Source organism: Vidua macroura, chromosome 12, assembly GCF_024509145.1.
Source record: "Vidua macroura isolate BioBank_ID:100142 chromosome 12, ASM2450914v1, whole genome shotgun sequence".
Lineage (NCBI taxonomy): Eukaryota > Metazoa > Chordata > Aves > Passeriformes > Viduidae > Vidua > Vidua macroura.
In genome coordinates this window covers 20447543-20466834 of record NC_071582.1, presented here as the reverse complement: position 1 = coordinate 20466834, position 19292 = coordinate 20447543, and the positions used below count along the sequence as shown (strand labels likewise).

General features: G+C 42.4%; 1 protein-coding gene across 1 annotated transcript in view; it reads right to left on the bottom strand.

Annotated features, from left to right (window-relative positions):
• The window catches only part of MAP2K1 (mitogen-activated protein kinase kinase 1), a 34309-nt gene that overhangs the window by 12443 nt on the left and 2574 nt on the right, over positions 1-19292 (bottom strand). The window contains exons 2-5 of the mRNA XM_053988347.1: positions 7341-7551; positions 5261-5407; positions 1442-1519; positions 908-959 (exon numbers count right to left, since the gene is read on the bottom strand). Coding sequence (XP_053844322.1) covers positions 908-959; positions 1442-1519; positions 5261-5407; positions 7341-7551 — 488 coding nt within the window. The remainder of the gene's footprint in view (positions 1-907; positions 960-1441; positions 1520-5260; positions 5408-7340; positions 7552-19292) is intronic.

Sequence of the window (19292 nt, the reverse complement as noted above, 5' to 3'; positions counted from 1 at the left end):
CAACCTCTTTGCTCCACAAGAGAGCTATATTTGTTTAAAAAATCCCCACAAACCAGGAATGTGTGATAAACACATCTTCATGTGTAAGGTGATCCTACAACAGCTTGTGCAAGCTGGGATTGCTGACTCCTCTTTTTGGTCTGGGCAATAAATGTAAATTCAGACATGCATTAATGTCTGCTGCAGGTGTTTTATAATCTGAATATTCTCCTGTGGTCCAAAGCTGCCCAGCAGGGCACCAGCACTGCTCCAGCTCCACTTTTACAGCACACCCACAGCAGCAAAAATGGATTTATTACTGTACCAAGGGTCATTCTTCTTTAATGGGACATGCAACAGATTAATGAAGGAGCTGGATTTTAAAAAGGGCAACTAAAAGCAGAAAATAATTTCATACATTTATTCTAAAGTAACGAAATACTTAGGAGAAGCAACACTCCCATTGTACACAGCTTCACCATGGTTTTTTAATTGTTTTAAAGTATGAAAAGGATGCAGTTCTGCATGGCAGCTCCCAATAAGCAGCATGTGAATGTAAGACACATGGGGAAAAAAGTGACTTTCTTTTAAAAGTTTTTGTGGCAATGACTATTGAGCAGTCAAATGAAATTTAGCTCAGGTTTTAATTGCAATCAGTCTCAAACACAGACAAGTTCTGTGTGCACATAAAATGCAAGAACAGCAGGTCAAGCATGGATTATAAACCCAGACAAGGTCTGAAGACACCTGACAGTCATGGTAAGAGATTTGGATTTAAAACAAAAAGTTTGCCTTACAATGCCCAAGAAAAACCCTTTGAACCAAAGTCATATGGAACCATAAAGAACCAAGCATAGAAAAAAAGAGATATTTTAATGTGAATAAAAATCATACTCAAGGAAAGTTACAACACAAACTTTTATCTCACCTCTGTGCATTATTTTATGCTTTTCTCTCAGATATGTGAGTCCTTTTATTACCTAGAGACAAATGAAAAAGAAATTAATTTAGGAAGCAGAAGAGAGAGTTGAATGCTTTGTCTGTACAAGAATTCCAAGTGCATGCAGCTTAACAGAAATCCCAAAATGCAATCACTGCCAATCAACACTGAGTTGGACTAGAAAAATGAAAAATAAACCCAACCCCTTCCTGGGAGTTCTGTGTACAGAGAGTTCTGTTACATTCTTGCTGCAGAATGGAGAGGAGCAGGTAATTCTGAAAACTAAGGAACTGTTAATTCAGCTCTCATCCAGAAGCATCAGCTGATCCAAAAGCAGCACCTCCAAGCACACAGCCCAGAATGTGTTACTCATTCCAGTGCCCGCAGCTACCACGTACAAAAAGAGACTGAAAAATGAAAAAACACCCTGAAAAATCTGGGGATATTCCCTTCTCCCTCATCCCCCTGGATGTGGCAGTGCCCACCCAAGCCCCAGAGGTGCCATCCCCATGCCCCACTCACCGCAATGCTAACTTTGCCCAGGATCTGCTCTGGAATCCTCCCAGCCTTTTTCAGCACTTGGTCCAAGGAGCCACCATCCTAATCAGAAATATTTGAATAGTCAAACTTGAATCAAATTGCTCTAAGATATTTTAAGCAGGGCTGTAAACTGAAGCCTTAATTTGTTAAAAAAAAAAAAAAAAAACCAAAAACAATAAGAAAACAAGTTGCTCTTCATGTTTGCTTTAACATCGTTGTGGTGCAAATCTGAAATAAATAAATCACTCCTCAGGAGGAATCAGTCAGGTTTGTGTTTATTTTAAACAAACATTTGGCCACTAACAACATCCACTCAAATAAACACTGCACACAATGCTCTTCCAGAGCAGCACTTCCATGGTTTGGATCTCCTAAAGGAAGCACTGTCCCCAAACAGTGACAGGCAAGCAGGAAGGATTTCACAGGTTTCTTTCACAGGTAATTTTCAGCCCAATGCATTTTTTTTTTGTCACATCCATCCATGATAATCCTCCTCCTCCACAGACAGAAAGAAAAGATTTTATTGATCCTGATTATGGGGCTGAAAACTCATCATACTGAGAGAGACAGAGTTTTCTGCTAGAAAATCCCAGAGTGATGGGGCTGGAAGGGACCTCTACACCTGGAGCAGGGACATCTCCCACTGTCCCAGGCTGCTCCCAGCCCTGGCCTTGGGCACTGCCAGGGATCCAGGGGCAGCCCCAGCTGCCAGTGGCACCCCAGGGTGATGAGAGAAGCCAGATCCTTGTCCCAGAGCAGATCCTGCCCAGGAGGAGCTGCCTCTGTCAGTTCTGCAGGTCCAGGGTGACTCTTCCAAGGATGGTTTGGCACAGAAAGAAGCAAAATAGGGAGAAAATGTTTTGAAGGTTCCCTGGTAAGCCATGGCCTTGTTTATTAGATTAAATAAACTGCCTGCATGCACACACACCCCCAGCAAAGGCAAATATATCCCACTGTTGCTAAGAGCTTTTCAAAAGGAAAACTGGGGAAAATGTTGTTTATTTTTAGCAACTGATTCAACAATAGATTTGTGCATATGGTCTGGATTCTCTGGAGCAGAGACTATACAACCAAAGAAGAAACTGAAAAGTTATTTTTCCAATTTAAAACCATATCCTGTTGTCTGGATCAGCACTGGATAACTCCCAATACTTGCCATAAAGATCCAACTGGAATCATTAATTGCCTTTTGCCTTAACCTCCCCTTTGGAAATTTTCACCAACATTTACACATGGTGAAAGCAAAGAAACTGCAACAAAAAGGTTGATTATTTGAGGACTAAAATCTACAACTCTTATGAGAAGGGAAGAATATAAATATTTATCTGATCATGTATTTTGGTAAAAAACACACCCACATACTCCACACTTGATTAAAAATACACCAGAAGAAAAAAAAATGTATCTCTAGAAATCTCTTGTTAAATCAGTCTGAATTTCTGGACAGCTGTCTCTGCTGAGACACTGGTATATTAACCATAATTTTGTTACAGAAAAAAAACCTTTTTTCCCCTTCCCTGAGGAGCAGCTCTGGTCCTAGACAAGGCTGAACACAATTCAGCTGCCTCGTCCTGGCTGCAGTGTCTTGCAGGAGCTGCCTCCAACCCTTTTGCCTGGTAAATACCTGCTGCTAAGCAAAGTTAGGCATTGATCTTGAATTTAGGCACCTAAAAATATCAAACACTCAAGTTCCATTCCCGTTCCACCTCCAACTTTTTGTTCGTAATCCTACTTAGGTTTTGTAACCCACTGCTAAAAATAAGATTTCTGAGTGGTAACTACTGAAAAAAAAAAGACCACAGTGGAGATTTTCATCCAATCTTTTATCCAAAAGGAGACCAAAAACTTCCACCAGTCATCTGCATTAAGCTTAATGCTAAATTAAGACTATAATAATAAATTAAGACTATAATAATAGTATAATAATAATATAAATTATGACTATAATAATCCACCTCTCTTTTGGTTTCATAACTTCTTGATCAGTTGTTCTATGTGTAAAATGTTGTATCCAGCCTGGCTTGGACCAGATTCAGCACTGAGCCACCAGATTTCCCCCTGCCTTCTCTTGAACTGAAAATGTTTGCTGTCAGACATAATATTCCCTGTCAGATATATTATTCCCTGCTTAGGAACCTACAAACCCTGACTGCTGCTGGTGATTTTCTCATTGACAGATAAATTGAGACTCTTTAGGCCTTTTATTTCTCTTCTGGAATGTGCTAGCACACAGGCTCCTTCAGCAACTGCAGCTGTGCACATCTGTGACATTCAACATATTCTCCAGCAATGCCCAGACTGTGGTTTTTTAACACCTACTTTCCTATTTTTCACTCTTCCTCTCAATTTTGAGAGCTTGACTGTCCCTTTCCCAGCAGGAATTTGTATTTTGGGGGTGCACACCTTCCCCTCAGCTCTCACATCCTGAGCGCTCGTTCCTAAGCAACCATCGATTCCTTCTCAAAATTCTGAGGGACCACAGAAGCATTACAACAATCACATGCACTTTCCAGAAAAAATACAGCTTCTCTCCAAAGAAACAGCTCTTTTCAGGGGGAAAAATAAAGAGGTCTTTGGCTGTATTGTGTTTCGTGTTGTTAAAAACCTCCACCAAGTGAGGCAACAAATTTGACTGTCCTTTAATTACAGAAAATTTACTTTTCATGTTTTGAGTCCATATGGCTGGAGAAAGGCAAACAGATGTCGAGAAGAATGTGTACTTTGTATTAAAATGAAACCCGGTGAAAAATATTTTTTTGGCATGAAAAAAGTTGTGTAAGATCCCTCTGGGCTTGTTCCCTATTGTTCAGGTTTGCATTTTCTGTAAAATTTAAAAAAGGGACATAATATGGATTCATATAAATAAGGAAAAAAAATAGAATATGCACAGCTGCAGTATCAGTGATCTGGTCCATTGTGCAGAAAAAACAAAGCTGAACCCCAGTCAGAACAAGTGTTTAAGTAGCAGGACTGGGTAAATATTTTGAAATACAACAAAAGGAGAAAAGAGAAGCAATTGGGAAGCTACATTTGTGCAGGGCAGACACTGGAGAAGGGGATAAAACATCTATCAATCCTAACCTTAGATTTGCAGAGTAAATCCAAACCACATCCTCAGTGGAGCAGAGAATTTTGGTAACTGGTGCTGGTGGCACTGAGGGAACGCTCAGGGAATAACCCCAGGGGATAACTCCCAGGAAATAAATTTTCTGAGTACCCACCATGTGCTCCATGCAGATGGAGAAGATGTGTTTTTTAGGTTTTAGCTTTTATATTTTTCACATTCTGTGCTGCTTTAGTGTGTGGCTCTGGGCTCCATATTATGGGATGGAGAGCTCTCTGCACAGAGCAGGGAGACAAAACAATTCCTGCTCCAGCTGGGCACCAAGGACAAATGATCCAAACCTCAGCCCAGGAGCACAAACAGCGTGGGCTGGAGAGAGAAAAACAAGCAGGATGGGAGTGCCTGGGCTAAAGCTGGAATGGGACAATGAACTGCAAGGTGCAAATGGAGCAGAGCTGATCCCAGTGAGAGCCCCCGGGAGCGCTCGTGCATTTTGGGACCATTTTGGTTCATCCTGGGGCAGCCCTGGCTGGGCTCTGGTGCTGCCCAAGGTGGATCCATGGAGGAGATCCTTTGAATAAATCCCTGCTTTATTCTGTAACTCTGCCCAGCCTCTGTTCTAGGACAGCCTTCACAAGGCATCAGAGATCTCCCCATCAGTGGGGAGCCCATTGCTGCACTCACCACGTGCTCCATGCACATCTCCCCATCAGTGGGGAGCCCATTGCTGCACTCACCATGTGCTCCATGCAGATGGAGATCTCCCCATCACTGTAGAAGGCTCCATAGAAGCCCACGATGTAGGGGGAGTTGCACTCGTGCAGCACCTGCAGCTCCCGGATGATCTGGTTGCGGATGGCTGGCTTGATCTCCAGGTGGATTAGCTGCAAAAGAAGCCCACTAAATAAAGTCAAATCCACTCTTCAGGACTGATTTGTGCCATTCAGAGAGGTTTTCAATACCTGAGATGCCCTGATCTCAGAGCTGACTCTGCTTTGAGCATCTCATGACCTCCAGAGGCCCTTTCCAACCTGAATTATTCTACAATTTAACTGTAAAATAATCCATCCTTGATTTCCTAGTGTGTGGGAAATGGATTTGTAGAGAATTCTTAAAGCTTGACAGAAGGTTCACATAGTATGCATTTGTATGTAAACTTATGTTTGTAATTTGTATGTAAAAGGTGATAGGTTAAGAATAGGTTATAGTGTATTGTAATTAAAAAATAGTTGGCTTCTGATTGTGATGGCGTGAATTATAACATCTGTGTTGTCTCACCCTTCACATGAGACTGAAAATGAAATAAAAGTTTTTAAAACACCTCTCAGTTGCCCCATCTCTGGGTCAAGAAAGGGCAAAATCCAACACTAGTGGCCAAGGGAAAACACCACAACACAGCACCCAGGAAAGGCAGGAATTCCATCCTCCTTTCACAAAACACTCCTCCAGCAGAAACTTTTTGTTGCAGCACATTTCCTTAGGGAAATGTGTCAAAGATGCACTGACTCAGAGGCAGCTGCTGAACAGTACCTGTCCAGGTGTTTGTAAAGCATGAGAGGAAGGAATGAGCTGAAGTTCCCATTAAAAACTCCCCAGTTCATTTTCCCCACTAGACTGTTTATCCCATAGAATACAAGTGTGTTCCCTATGTGAAAGGGAAGATTATGGAAAGAGAATTATGGAGCTGAAATTTTGGTTAATAAATGGAAGAAAAATCACAATTCAGCAAACATCTCAGTTGCAGCAAATATTAATGAATCAGGGCAAAATTTCCTGTTAAACCCACAGCAGGTGAAAAAAACAAAAATCAATTCAATTGATTTAGTTCAAGAAAACCTCAGTGACTTGTGCATTTTATAATTCTCACATCTCAGAATTGGGCATTTTCCTTTGCTTCTCCCCAAGCTGCCAGTCCTCAGCATGGTTTATTCTTTGCACATGCACATTTTCCTTTAGTTTTGCTGAAGATGACGCTGTCCCCTTCTTAAAAAGAAATATCTTAAAAAGAAAATTATTTTTAAACTATCTTTTAAAGAAGTCTTCAATTTCTCAATCAAAAAAAAGGGAAGTTCCCAGTGTAGTAAAACAATAGGACCTGGGATGAGTGTTCTGTTCCCAGGGATATTGACAGGAAGTGAAAGCTCCTCATGTAAACAAAATGAGAATTAAAACATCAAGCTATTTCAGTCAAAAAAAAAAAAAAATCTCAGTTCTCTTGCAAACTAGGTCACAACTGCTCCAGGTTATAAAGCATGAAAAATACTCTCAGAGAAGGAAAAATCCCTTCCTGCCCAGAACTGCATCCCAGGATGGACCTACAGAACGGGAGATGTCACTGAACTCCAATGCATTCCCTCATTCCTGTTTTTTTGAGTTCTCTTCTTCTCCAGTCTCATCCAGAACTCTTTTCTGCTGTGTGCCTGTGAAGGAAGCTCTTAAGACACCTTGATACCTTTTCCATTCCTCTGAATTTACTGCCCAGAATACAGAATATTGCCACTTTTGTCTAATTGATAATTTCCAGTAATTTTTTAGGCCTCCTACTCCTGAGTGAGAGGGGGAAAAAGGAGGCACAAATGCCAATCCTTTCCTTACTAACACGTGTGACACTACTTCTGAAAAACTGGGAAGCTCATGTGGGATGAGGAAGTGCAACATTTCCTACTTATGGAAACACATCCCCTTCTCTGAAAGCTGGCATTAAACAGTAATTTTTGTGTGTCACCAGCAATTATTTCTCTAAATAAAATCACTGCATTTCAGAGACAACGTCCGCTACAAACACCATCCCCAAGCTGTTCTTTCTGACCCCCTCACCTTTCTTGCCATGATGAGGCCGGAGGGTTTGTGAGACACTTTGAAGACCACACCACCATTCCCTGCTCCCAGCTCACTGATCTTCTCAAAGTCATCGTCCTTCAGCTCCCCAACCTTCTGTTTCTGGGTGAGGAACGCCTCCAGGCGCTTGCGCTGCTGCTCATCCAGCTCCAGCTCCTCCAGCTTCTTCTGAAGTGCCTCCAGATTCGTCCTGCACGAGAAAGAAGGGCAGGATTGAGCAGAGCTGTGAGGGGAAGAGTGAGGGAACAGAGGTCAGAGTGAATCATTCCACTTCTGCACCTGCACACGCTGTTTGGAGGGACCCAACCCGCACAGTCACCCTCGTTGTTGTTGCACCTCTGATTTTAGTGAACTGTGCTTTATCCCAGATAAAACAATGACAAACACAAAACACCCAGCTTCCCCATCCACGAGGTCCTGCCCCAGTGCAGGCATGCTGAGTTTCACACCTGCAGGAGTGGCTTCATGACTCTGCATTTCTGGGCAGAGAGAGCTCCTGAATCACAGCACAGCACTCCACGCTATTTTTGGTTGTGTGTTTTCAAGGTTGTGCTGTAATTTCCTCCTGAGTGTGCCTAAATGTTTTATTGACTGATTTCCACAGGACTGTATAACCAACAATTCATTCAGAAGTTTCTAATTTAGCTGTCAGTAAAAAAGTCATCAAGCCCAGCCAAACACATTCAAAATGCAGTCACTGGAAATGTGAAAAGTCTTTGGCCCAAAGGTTTTAAGCTTATTTTAATTTTGTTTAAGGACACATCTGCTGGAAAACTCATTTTAACATGAGGATTCATGTTTTTAAGCACCACAAAATAAAAACCCAAAACTTTATGCAGTAGTTAAGTTTGGAACTACAGACACAAGTTCAGTGTTCCAGGAACATTTTAACGACTTCAGCTCCTGTGGAAATGCTTCATTCCAATATGACAGCTTAAAGGCTCCTTTAAAATTCCTTGCTTCCAACTGCAACAATAAGTTGCTGCAAGAGTAAATATTTAACAGCAAGTACCTGTTTTGCTTCACCAAATTTAATGCAATGTTCCCAGGGAATACAGTGTTGCTAGGATGAAGAATTTGAGGAAAAGAATCTATTTCTTCAGATGTATGAAGAATGGAACTGCTTTCCATTAAAAAAATATAATTAAATTTCACCAATAATCAAAACTACTTCCATTTATCACTTCATAAAATGTTCACTCTGAAAATATGTTGTACAAAGGGACATCCTCACAGCCAGTGAGGAGCTGGTCAGCCGAGAGGATGCATGGCTACTACCACAACTGTCTCTATCTTACATTAAAAATCAAGTGCCTGCACCAAAACAAATTTTTTTTATACTATCTTTTAAAGAATAACTTCATTTCTGTCCTCATACCATGTTTTATATCTGTACAATCCCACACCAATAATCCTGGAGCATCCTCACTGAAAAATCCCACAGGTAGATAAGTGTGGCTTACAACAACATCCAAGTTAACCTGTTTTACTGATTCTGTTTTAAAGATTAATCATTAAGTAAGAAACACACTTAGTGAAATTCAGAAATGCATAACTGAATGATAAATCCCTGCATTATTTTTTTTTACCCCATGCCCAGTGAAGCAAACAAATTCCAGGCTGAAGTCAAAGTGGGGTGAATACACCTGAACCAGCTCTTCTTGCACCATGAGCACAAACAAGAGAAAAGCTGAGGCAAAGTTGAGCACCCCTCACTTTCCTGCAATAAACTCCAGAGCAACAAAAGCTGCACACAAACTCCATGTTTCACCCTGGAAAATTACTGCTGTGAGAGGACAGAACTCAAGTCTTCATTATAATTTACAAGCTTTGAGAAGAAACTTGCTGTCATTTTAAGGATTACTGAATAAGGCAGGGTTGTCCATTTGGAATAAGAAAAAAAAAACCCAACAAACTAGAGACACAGAAACAGGATGCAACAAGGCTTTCCTTGCTGTGCTTTGAAGAAAACAGCTATTCAGTTTTTCTCTCAGGCAGAAGGGGGGTTTTGGCTTTGGAGACAACACAGAGATGCTTGAGCACATGACTTGGAGCAGACAGACTGCTGGTGTGATGGAACAAGCAACTGTCCTGCTGATGCCTTAGGAACAAAAATATTTGCTAGGATTGCACTTATCACATCTATTTAGTCTGTCTGGATAAAGCTATTTTTTTTATAAGTTGCGTGTTTCAATCTAAATAAACTCGGCATTCACTTAAAACAGGCATTTCCTTGCTTGAAACTATGAATTACTGCTGGGGTCCCTGCTTGAATACAAGTCAAGAGGTTCCAAAGACTCTCCCAGAGGGGAAAGTGAGATTGAAATTCATTGATCTCATGAATTTCAGCACCTCAGGTTTCCCCACCAGCTGTGGCCACCAGTAAAATCACCAGAATGTTCTAAGCTCTAATTTCATTATTTGCAGTGGCAGCAATAAAGTTCTCAGATTTTCAGGACCAATTCTCTAACTGTAAAGTGAATTAATCTGAAAGATATGAACCCAACAAATGCATTGTCAGGATCACTATTCAGAGTGTAACCACCAACATCTCCAGTTAGTTTTATGATAAGAAGAGAACTGTAATAACTGAATGTCAGGCATCAGGAAATAATTGATTTGTTTCATTCTGGAAGGACTGGACATAAATCAATTTAAAATGCAGATAGGTAAAATTTGTCATCTAAATGGGTGGTGTAACCGACTCAGAGTGTTTCCAGGAGGCAGGACTTTGGAAGTTTCAGTTCTTAACTCCAACCACTGTAAGAACACTCCCCTGACTGGTACCTGGGACTGTCACCTGGGCCCTCCCCAGGTAAAAGCATCACAGCAAGTTCCAAAGCACAGAGAAACAGGTGGAAAAACAAATCATTACACAGGAAGTTTTACAAACTGAATGAAACCAGAAGAGGGAATACTTTAGACAGTTCATCACCACGAAAATGTTCAGGAACTTTGGCAGCTAAAACAGCAACATGCTACTGTGCAACTGTCTGCCTCCAGAAAGAGCACTGGTAGTCATTTAATCTTATATAAAACTTTTATTCAGAGACAAAGATTCCTATTAAAATTCATCACCATTACTTGCTGCAGTCTTGGGGTTGTGCTTTTCACTGTCAAGGCACCATGGCTTTGCCAGGGATCCATCAAAGCAGGAAATCATCAAATCAGCTCAGGGCTCCACGGTGCCAAGCACCACTCTGAAGCAATAGGTTATCATTTCATTTATTGCTGGCAGTTTGGAAGCCAAGCACACACTAAACTGCACCAGGGATGGGATCCAGCTCTCACAGGGTGATCCTTGGGATGGAGCCACGGGGGAGGTCAGTGCTGCTTCCTCCATTTGGTAAGGAAACAGAGGAATCCCACAGAACACCACCAGTAAACACCTTCCTGCTCAGCTGGCAGAAGGATCAACACCCTGCACAGCCAGCCCACAGCACCTCTGCACTCAGTGCTGAGTCTTCACAATTACTGGGAGATCTCTCTCTTCCTGACTAAATGGAAAGTTCAAAAAAATACACACTCAGGGCAAGTTTTTGGGAAAGCTGGTTGTTTCTTTCTCTGGTCCAGGGGCAGCATGAGGTACCAGGTGCACTGGAGGAGGAATTCTCTCCACCCACATTTGATGAGGGAGGATCTTTCCTATTAACTCCCATTGTTTCTTCCTTTCTGTGCTCAAGGGAGTGCTCTGACAGTGCAGCATCCCCCCGTGGCACTTCCAGCTCCCAAGCTGGAAAAGAATGCAGAAAGAACTCAAACACAACCCACCTTCCCCAACAGTGACTCCTGATGGGTGTGGAGAACCTCACCTCTTATCCCTGTCCATCTGAGACCCTGGGGGAACCCACACCCAGCCCTTCTGCTGCCACCTTGTGCAGGTGAGGAAGGTTTGTGGGAAGGTGGGAGCTTTTCAGACCCAGGGACACCTCACCCCAGGCAGGCTCATCTGGGAGCTTTCAATTCTCACCTCCCCCAGTCCCTCACCTTCTGCCAATGGCCAAAAGTGCATGCTTGGGTGAAAGAACCCTGGCTGGACACAAGCAGCCCAAATAAATGCCCAGCAGCACCTCGAGTCACTGCTGCACTGAGCACCCTGTTCTCTGCTCCCCAGACATGCACATGGTCCTTGCCTGGACAGGCAAGGTGTGTCACCAACACCATCCCATCACCAGGCCACTTTCTGAGCCCATCACACTGCTCCTTGAAGAGCTGGCTGTAGATTTGTTTTCACTTTTTCTTTTTAAACATCCAGCCACTGATTTCTAACCACTAAACACATCACACACAGCTGGGCACTGCAGGGACAGAGCAGTGAGCTTGGGGACAAGGAGCAAACTCGTGTTTCCTGCTGCAGGTTGGGCAGGGAGCAGCCACAGAGTGGGCAGAGAGAGCACTCAGCACCCAGAGGTGCACAGAAGGCACCTCTGCTCCTGGCTTTGGGGACAGCCACCTCAGCACTGAGGAAAGCACTCCTGGAGGAGATGCATGAACATTTCACAGCACACTTGTTCTCTTGGAAGCAGTAACAGGATGAGAAGTGCTGCCTGCAGTCTGCTAGCACATAATGGCATAACAAAAACCAGAAAATAAGTCCTTAATTAATACTAGTATTCCAAATCCCTGGGAGCTTTTTTTTTTAATTCATGTTAGTGCTAAGTTAATCATACACTCAAGCCTAAAGGCTACAGTAAAGCTGTTACTCAACTCCAAAGTCTGCTTCAGAGAGAGAAGAAAAAAATGTGGCAGGGGAAAAAGAACAAAAAATCTGAGAGTCTTTACCAGTAATTTGTCAAATATCTGTTCAAAGGCATTACTATCAGTGCTGCAAGCTGAACAATTAGTATGAGTGAAAGCATCAAGAAGTACTTTCACTTTCAGATCTCCTGTCGCATGAGGATACAAAGCTTGGGGGTTGTTTTCCAGAACAGTGACATTAATGCTTTCCCCAAGCCCACACAACTGTCAATTTGGAGAAGAAAGTAGGCAGTTCACTACATAATTTCCATGAACAACCTCAATCAGGGAGCTGAAATTAAGTGTTAGGAACATGAAGACATTCTGTGGTTTTGAGAAGACAGACTACTATGTTGTGTGACTCTGCCAAACCCGGGCAACAAGAAAAATTCTTATTAAACTTTTCCTTTAGCAAAGAGCAGTTCACAGAATAACATGGAAGATAAATGTAATTCCAGAAGTCCTCCAGCTTAGAGCACAGGTGTCTGTCTGGGTTAACTCCAGTGCAGCCTCATAAAACTTGCAGTCAGAGCATCAACTCAAAAAAATCCAAATTTCCTATAAATGCAATGAGTCTGTTTTGGAAAAATACACTGGTTTTCAACCCTCATTGATTTTCTATCCTTGCAATGTGTTAGAGGATATTAAAAAAAATTTTCTAGTACTTAGGTGGGATTTGTAGGTGAATTTATCATCTGAACATCACAGACTGGTTTCCTAAAGCTCATCTTGTCCCACCCCTGCCATGGCAGGGACACCTCCCACCATCCCAGGCTGCTCCCAGCCCTGTCCAGCCTGGCCTGGGACATTCCAGGGATCCAGGGGCAGCCCCAGCTTCTCTGGGCACCTGTGCCAAGGCCTCCTACCCTCACAGTAAAGAATTTTTCCCTAATATCCAACACACCATCCACTTCCACATCACAGTGACATTGCATGGCATAGAGTGAGGTTTAGTACTGCCAAAAAAAAAAAAAATACCCAGTAAGAGGCAGACATTTGATTAAAATCTATTTCTCAGTAAAAGGCATGCAAAACAAAACTACTAGAAAAGCACTGCTCTGTCCAAAAGAGTATCCTGCTAGCCCTAATTTAATGTAAATTCTCATTTCTCTAAGGCTGACAGGCATGAGTTTTAAAGAAGAAAACAGACGACACAACTTCAAATCTCCTGCTGAGTCTCCAACCAAAGGGACAGCTGAGCTTCCAAAACTCCCTCTAGGCTGGGAATCTTTGCTTTAAGCCTCCTCCTCTTTCTCTTTACCTCACCCCCATCCCATTAAAGATCCCATTTTCCTCCCCTGAGCCAAGGCCCATCTCACAACACGTGAGAGCTGCAGGCAGAGCTCGGCAGGCAGGAAAGCCAGCGGCACACAGGTTCCAGAGTCGTGCCCTGGGTGCCTCTTGGTGCCATCTCTTGGTGCTCCAGCCCCTCATCCTGAGTGGCAGCAGGAGCTGCCAGCTCAGACACCCCTCTGGCATGGTGAGCTCTCTAAGCAATGCCACAGAGAGGGTTTTTTCTGAGTTAAGAGGCTTCCTCAGGACTCACTGTGCCACCACATTCAGAATTTGCCCTAAATCAACTCTGTAATCTCAAGTTAAGAAATTCTACAGCCAGACCTTCACAAATCCAAGCTCTCCATCTCCCTTTCATGTCTGTGCACTATGCATTTTCCCAGCCAACACTACACATTATCAGGATAAAGGAACCACAGGGCAATTAAAACTTCCTTGTGGACAGAAAAATGAACTTATTGATTGGATATTTAAATCACAACACAGGATAGACAGAATTATAAATTCTGATCATCAACAATTGTTCACCCAAGGCCTGCATTTCCACTGTTTTATGTCTCTGAATTAGGAGTTGAATATAATGACAAAACCAAAGGATGAACACGTGCAATAGTCACAGTAACAGTATCTTCCCAACTCTCCCATGTGGCAGCTCCACAGCCTTTGAGGGACACTACAATAATAAAAGAGATGAAGTTACAGGATCAGTTTACAAGGCCCCTGAACAGGCCAGGATTAGAACTGAGACTCCTCCGTGCAAGGGCTGAGCCTGGAGCAGAGCAGGACAAACTCCAGGCAGAGCCACAGCACCCACCCCAGGGACCAGGAAAAGAAACTGCCAGAAACTGTCTGAAAACAGACCAAAAACCCCATAACTGGGATTCTGAGAAAGCCAGGCATGGAAGGTTTGCCTGTATTTCAAATGGATTGCATAACGCTGAACATTTGTCAGCACGGCCATTTAGCAAGAAATTAATAACTTTTACCTGATATATGAATGGAGTGTACCCATACATACAGAAATATTCACATATCTATATCCAAAGAGAACATTTTTTTCCCAAAAGAATGTGTTCTGCAATCTGCTGACTCATCTTCCCACCACACTGAAAAAAAAAAAGTTCTGGAAAAGCACAGAACAATGCTGAGTTGGACAAAACCCTGCAAGAAAGGGGGAAGAGCTGCCAGGAAGTTTCAAAGGTTTGTCATAAAAACCCATAAGGAGGTTTTTAAGAAGATTCTTGTTCATCCAAAGAATCCCACACTGTTGGAATGTCTCCATCCTGGTGCTCAGGATGCAAAGGAAAATAATCTGCTTTTTTTGTATCCCCTGTTATGGACTCCACTTGATGGATGAGGCTGGATCCAGGTGGAAATCCCATCCTGAGGTGTCAGCAGGGAGGAGTTCTGCTGGAATCCACCTTCCTCCTGCCCAGGCAGGACTCAGGAAGACAAAGGCTCCTCCACAGACGTTTGCCAGGAGATGCTGAGCACTGAAGGAGCCTTTCCCAGTTGTCCCCTTGCACTTCCGTTCCAAAGTGCAACCACAATTTTCTCTGAGTAATACTGGGCACGTATCAAAGCAGGAATCATCTGATTACTAACTTCTAGGGACAAAAGTGATTAGAAAAAGAAATCCACTGCTTCCACTGCTTCAAAAAAAAAAAAACCCAAAAAAACTAAAAAAAAAAAAAAAAAAAAAAAAAAACACCAAAAAAAAAAAAAAAAAAAACAAACCAAAACCAAAAATTAACAAAATTAAGAAGTCTTGGGAAGAGAGAACATGATTCCCCAAAAATTCAGTTTTGCCAGCTAACATTTCTTCCTCCAAGAGACATTCTTGTGTTTTGGCAGTGGAATTTGCACACTTTCCACAGCCCAGGCAACCCCCAGGGCAATGGTGGGAGAACAAATGCAGCCGTAAAAAAGCTAACACGGGCAAAAAGGGGGAGGAGCTTTTTTACTGGAAAATTTAGAGCTCAGTAATTGAAAGGGAACAAACTACCTAAAGGTGAGATGGAAAGGTTTATCAGACCTCACAGAAAATTCCTTCCTCAGCTCATTTCAGAACGTTTCTCCTGTATACAGTGAAAAATTCACTCTAGAAACTGGCTGGCGGATTTCCTGCCTCATGTAAATTCCCCACAATTTTCATGGTTGGGTTTTTTTTTAAGTTACTGCTAACTCAAAACCCCTTTTCCCAGGTTAACAACAGCAGCACTGTTGTTATACCAATAAATAATTCAGCTACACGTTGGCTTTACCCAGACCCTCTCAATCCCGTTTTCTTGCTGTGAGGTAACACTGGAAGGTCTGGCAGGAGATTTGCTCCTCTCGAGACAGAGACCTGAGCCTACTCCATTAAAATCTGTGCTACTCAGGAACTGCTGTAATTCCTGAATCCCAGCATCTCTCTCTGCCCTGCCAAGGCAGGAGGGGATGGTCTCATTCTGCCCCAAGGCTCTCATTCCCAAGTAACCCGTTCACAAATTCAATCCCATTTTCAGTGGGATTATTTCCCTGGCTAAGCTGACCCTGTGGCTACCCCAGTGCTGGTGGACAGAGCTCTGAGAACTCCTCGGGGCTCCTCGGAGTTCTCAGCCAGGAGAGGCTGTGCAGAAGGAGCAGGATCTTGCACAAGCTCTGTTGTGAAATCTCACCTCTGTGCCCGTCTGCAGCCTCCCTGTAAGGACAAGAAAAGCAGCTGGATCCACGAGCACAGCTGCACTTCCCTCCCCACTTATCCTCCTCACATTTCCTCAGCAACGTTTATTTTTACACCCAGTTTTTAACTCCCCTAAACCAAGTGAAGCTTTTTAAGCTCACACAAACTAAAGTATTCCTCCACGACCATCGCTACGCTTAAATCTGACTGTCAGAACACAACAAGACAGTATTAAACGTCTTAAAATCCTTCCTACATCCAAAATTGTCACCAAAAAAGCTGCCTACAGCCAGGAAGAGCTGCACAGGTCAGTGTGCCCCTCAATTCATTAATTTCTCTGCTACTGGTGCACACTTAGTCATAATTTTTTTCAGCACAAGTCCGTGAGGTGCTGCAGGCTCTGACTTTTCATTATTTTATTAGAACAGATGACATGTTCTATTAGTGTACTTAAGTAACATTAAAATGGTATTTCTAATTCAGTGCAGGACTATGCCAGGCTCAAGCACGTTAAAAGGGAAAGCTGTGCATGAGTATATTTTAATTTAAAATGCATTCTCTCGTATCACATGTATTTGGAAGCCTGATTAATCCTTCATTAGTAGGGGATTAAAAAAAAGTTTCTTTTTTTTTTTTTTTTTTTTTAATATTTACAAGCTTGCAGTAAATATTGAATGCAACTGCAATCCAACTGAATCAGTGATAAAATTCCAGGGTCTAATCTTCCAGAACACTGCACACAGGCAAAAAAGCTCCCCTGAAGTCCAAGGAATTCCCAAGGGGGGAAAAAACCCAAAAAACAAATCCCCCCACGAAGCAAGGCAGAAATGACCCTGCAAGCATTAAAGTGAACAACTCTGTGAAAATCTTCCTTTCCTTTTATCTAATCTCACATCTAAGAAAACTGATTTAAAAATCTATTCCATGGAGGACAAATCCTCTTGGAACAGGATCCACTGGGAAAGAGCCCACAATGGAAATTTAAAGCCCAAAAACCCAAAGCCAAAACCTCACAACCCCATTCCTCTGATGGGACACAACCTGCCCTTCGACTCCTCAAAAACCCAAACTGAAGCTCCCTTGAGAAAGACACTGAAAAACATGGAAATTGCAGGAAGCATAATAAGTAAGCAATTGTTTACTCTGCAAATTGTAATATATATTGAAGTGCAAAACCATTTCTGCACAATCCCCAAACCTTTCTTTGCCAAGCAAACACAGGGACTTGCAGTAGCCATTCAGGGACTTCCTAAAATGCAATTTAACCAGAATAAACAGCAACAATAAGAAAAGGCTGATTAATTAATTTTCAAGCTATGACTGGAATTTGCAGTCACCCATTCTTACAAAATTACTCTCTGGCTTGAACAATTCTAAGGCACAGATTTGCTATAATTAACACTTTAAAAAGAGAAAACCCTGAAAAAACACATTGTGCCTGATGACTTGGTTCTACTCACAGTTTGCTTTGGATTTTCTGTCGTTTTTAAAAAGAAATACAGCTCCTAAGGTGGTAAAGACCTATGGACAGCATCTTAAATCTCTCTCAAGGGCCCATTTCTTTTCAGCACACCAGAGAAGATGCAAATTCTGTTGTCTACTTTTTTTTTTTTGTTCTCATTTTTATCTAATTAAACACAAATCTCCTATTGTAGCTGATACTTCACAACTGAGATTTGCAGAGGTCACAGCTCAGGCTTGATTTGGGAGACACCAGCTGTTGTTAAAACACATACACACACACATATTTTGAAAAGAATTGTATTTTGGAAAAAAAAATACACTTCAATCCCATCATATCAAAGCTCATAAAATACATAAAAGTCAGTGGTACTCAGTTTTTAGCAAGAATTGTTTTCATTTTTGTATTTAATCAAATCCCAGGCACTTTTGGAAGGTTTATATTTCAACACCAGAGCTGGGAAAGTTTTTTGGATTTATTGAGACAAAGTAAAAAGTCATGTTTCAGAGCAGTTAGTTTGACCCTTCTCTCTGACTTTTTTTATTTCAAAGATGCAATTAAAGAACTTCATGATGCACCTTTCTTTTCATATGAACACAAAAGTTATTCTAATACACAAAGTGGCATTATCTCAAAACCTGCTTTTTTCCCTACTTCACGTTCTGAGGCTGGGTTGGCTTCAGAGAAACAAAAATTGGTTGAAAACTGTCAGCTATTCAAAGCAACAGGGGGTTAAACATTTGAAAGGAACATAAATCCATAAATTGGAGACTTGTTCTTGTTTCTTTTGTCTATTAAGACACTAAACATTCAGCCAGAACAGTTTTCCTTCAATTAATTTTCATTCAGGTTTGCTCGGCTGGGTTTTTTTTTTTCCTTTCTCTGCAGAAGCTTTGCACAATTATATCTGTGCAGCTCCAAGGAATGAAATTAAATCTGCAGCTGGCCAGTGTCATCTTGGTTTGAGCCTGAGGAGCTGAGGCAGCTCAGAGCAGCAGAAAGGTTCAGCCCTCGCCGTGCAACCGCGGCTCCGCGGGAAAAGCAGAAGTGAAGCTCAGGGCACAGGAAAACCTTTCCTGAAGTTGTCTCAATTGTCCAGCTGGGCAGAGCCAGGGATTGGGAAGGCCCTCGAGAAAAATTATTGGTACAGGATGTTGGGGTTAAGTAATAGCTACAAGTAACAAAATCTGCTGTCGGAGAGAAACATTGTGAAATTTTCATTTAAATATTTGGGATACACGTATTTAAATTGCAAGTGCACTAACTCCCCTTTATACTACCTTGCCAGAAAAAAAAAAAAGGGATAAAAAAGAAGAAAAGAAAGGAAAAAAGAGAAAAGAGCCAGGCACATGAGACCCAGGCCTCCTGCACACTCCTAAAGCCCCACAGCACGTGCTATAATAAGCTTTCCCTTGCTCCAGTCAATGAGCTCCCATCACCAAATAAGGACGAAGACAGGGGACAGGACACAAATGCAAAGCAGGACACCCTGAATCATCCAGCCCCTTCTTTCATTTCCTCCCTTTCCCCTTCCTTTCTGCCAGGAAGTCACGGTGTCAGAAGTGCTCATTCCTAACAGCATTAATGAGTTACAGAACCTTCCCCCTGTGACAGCGAGAAAGTCTCGGAATTCCAGCACTCCCCAGGCCCTGCACATCCGTTTGGGCTGGTGCCAGAATCTCCTCTGGGCCTAAATAACTTCCTTCCCTCTGGATGCTGGGCTCCTTGGTGCACTCACAGACAGGAATTTCATCGCCTCGCCCGGAATCTTCCT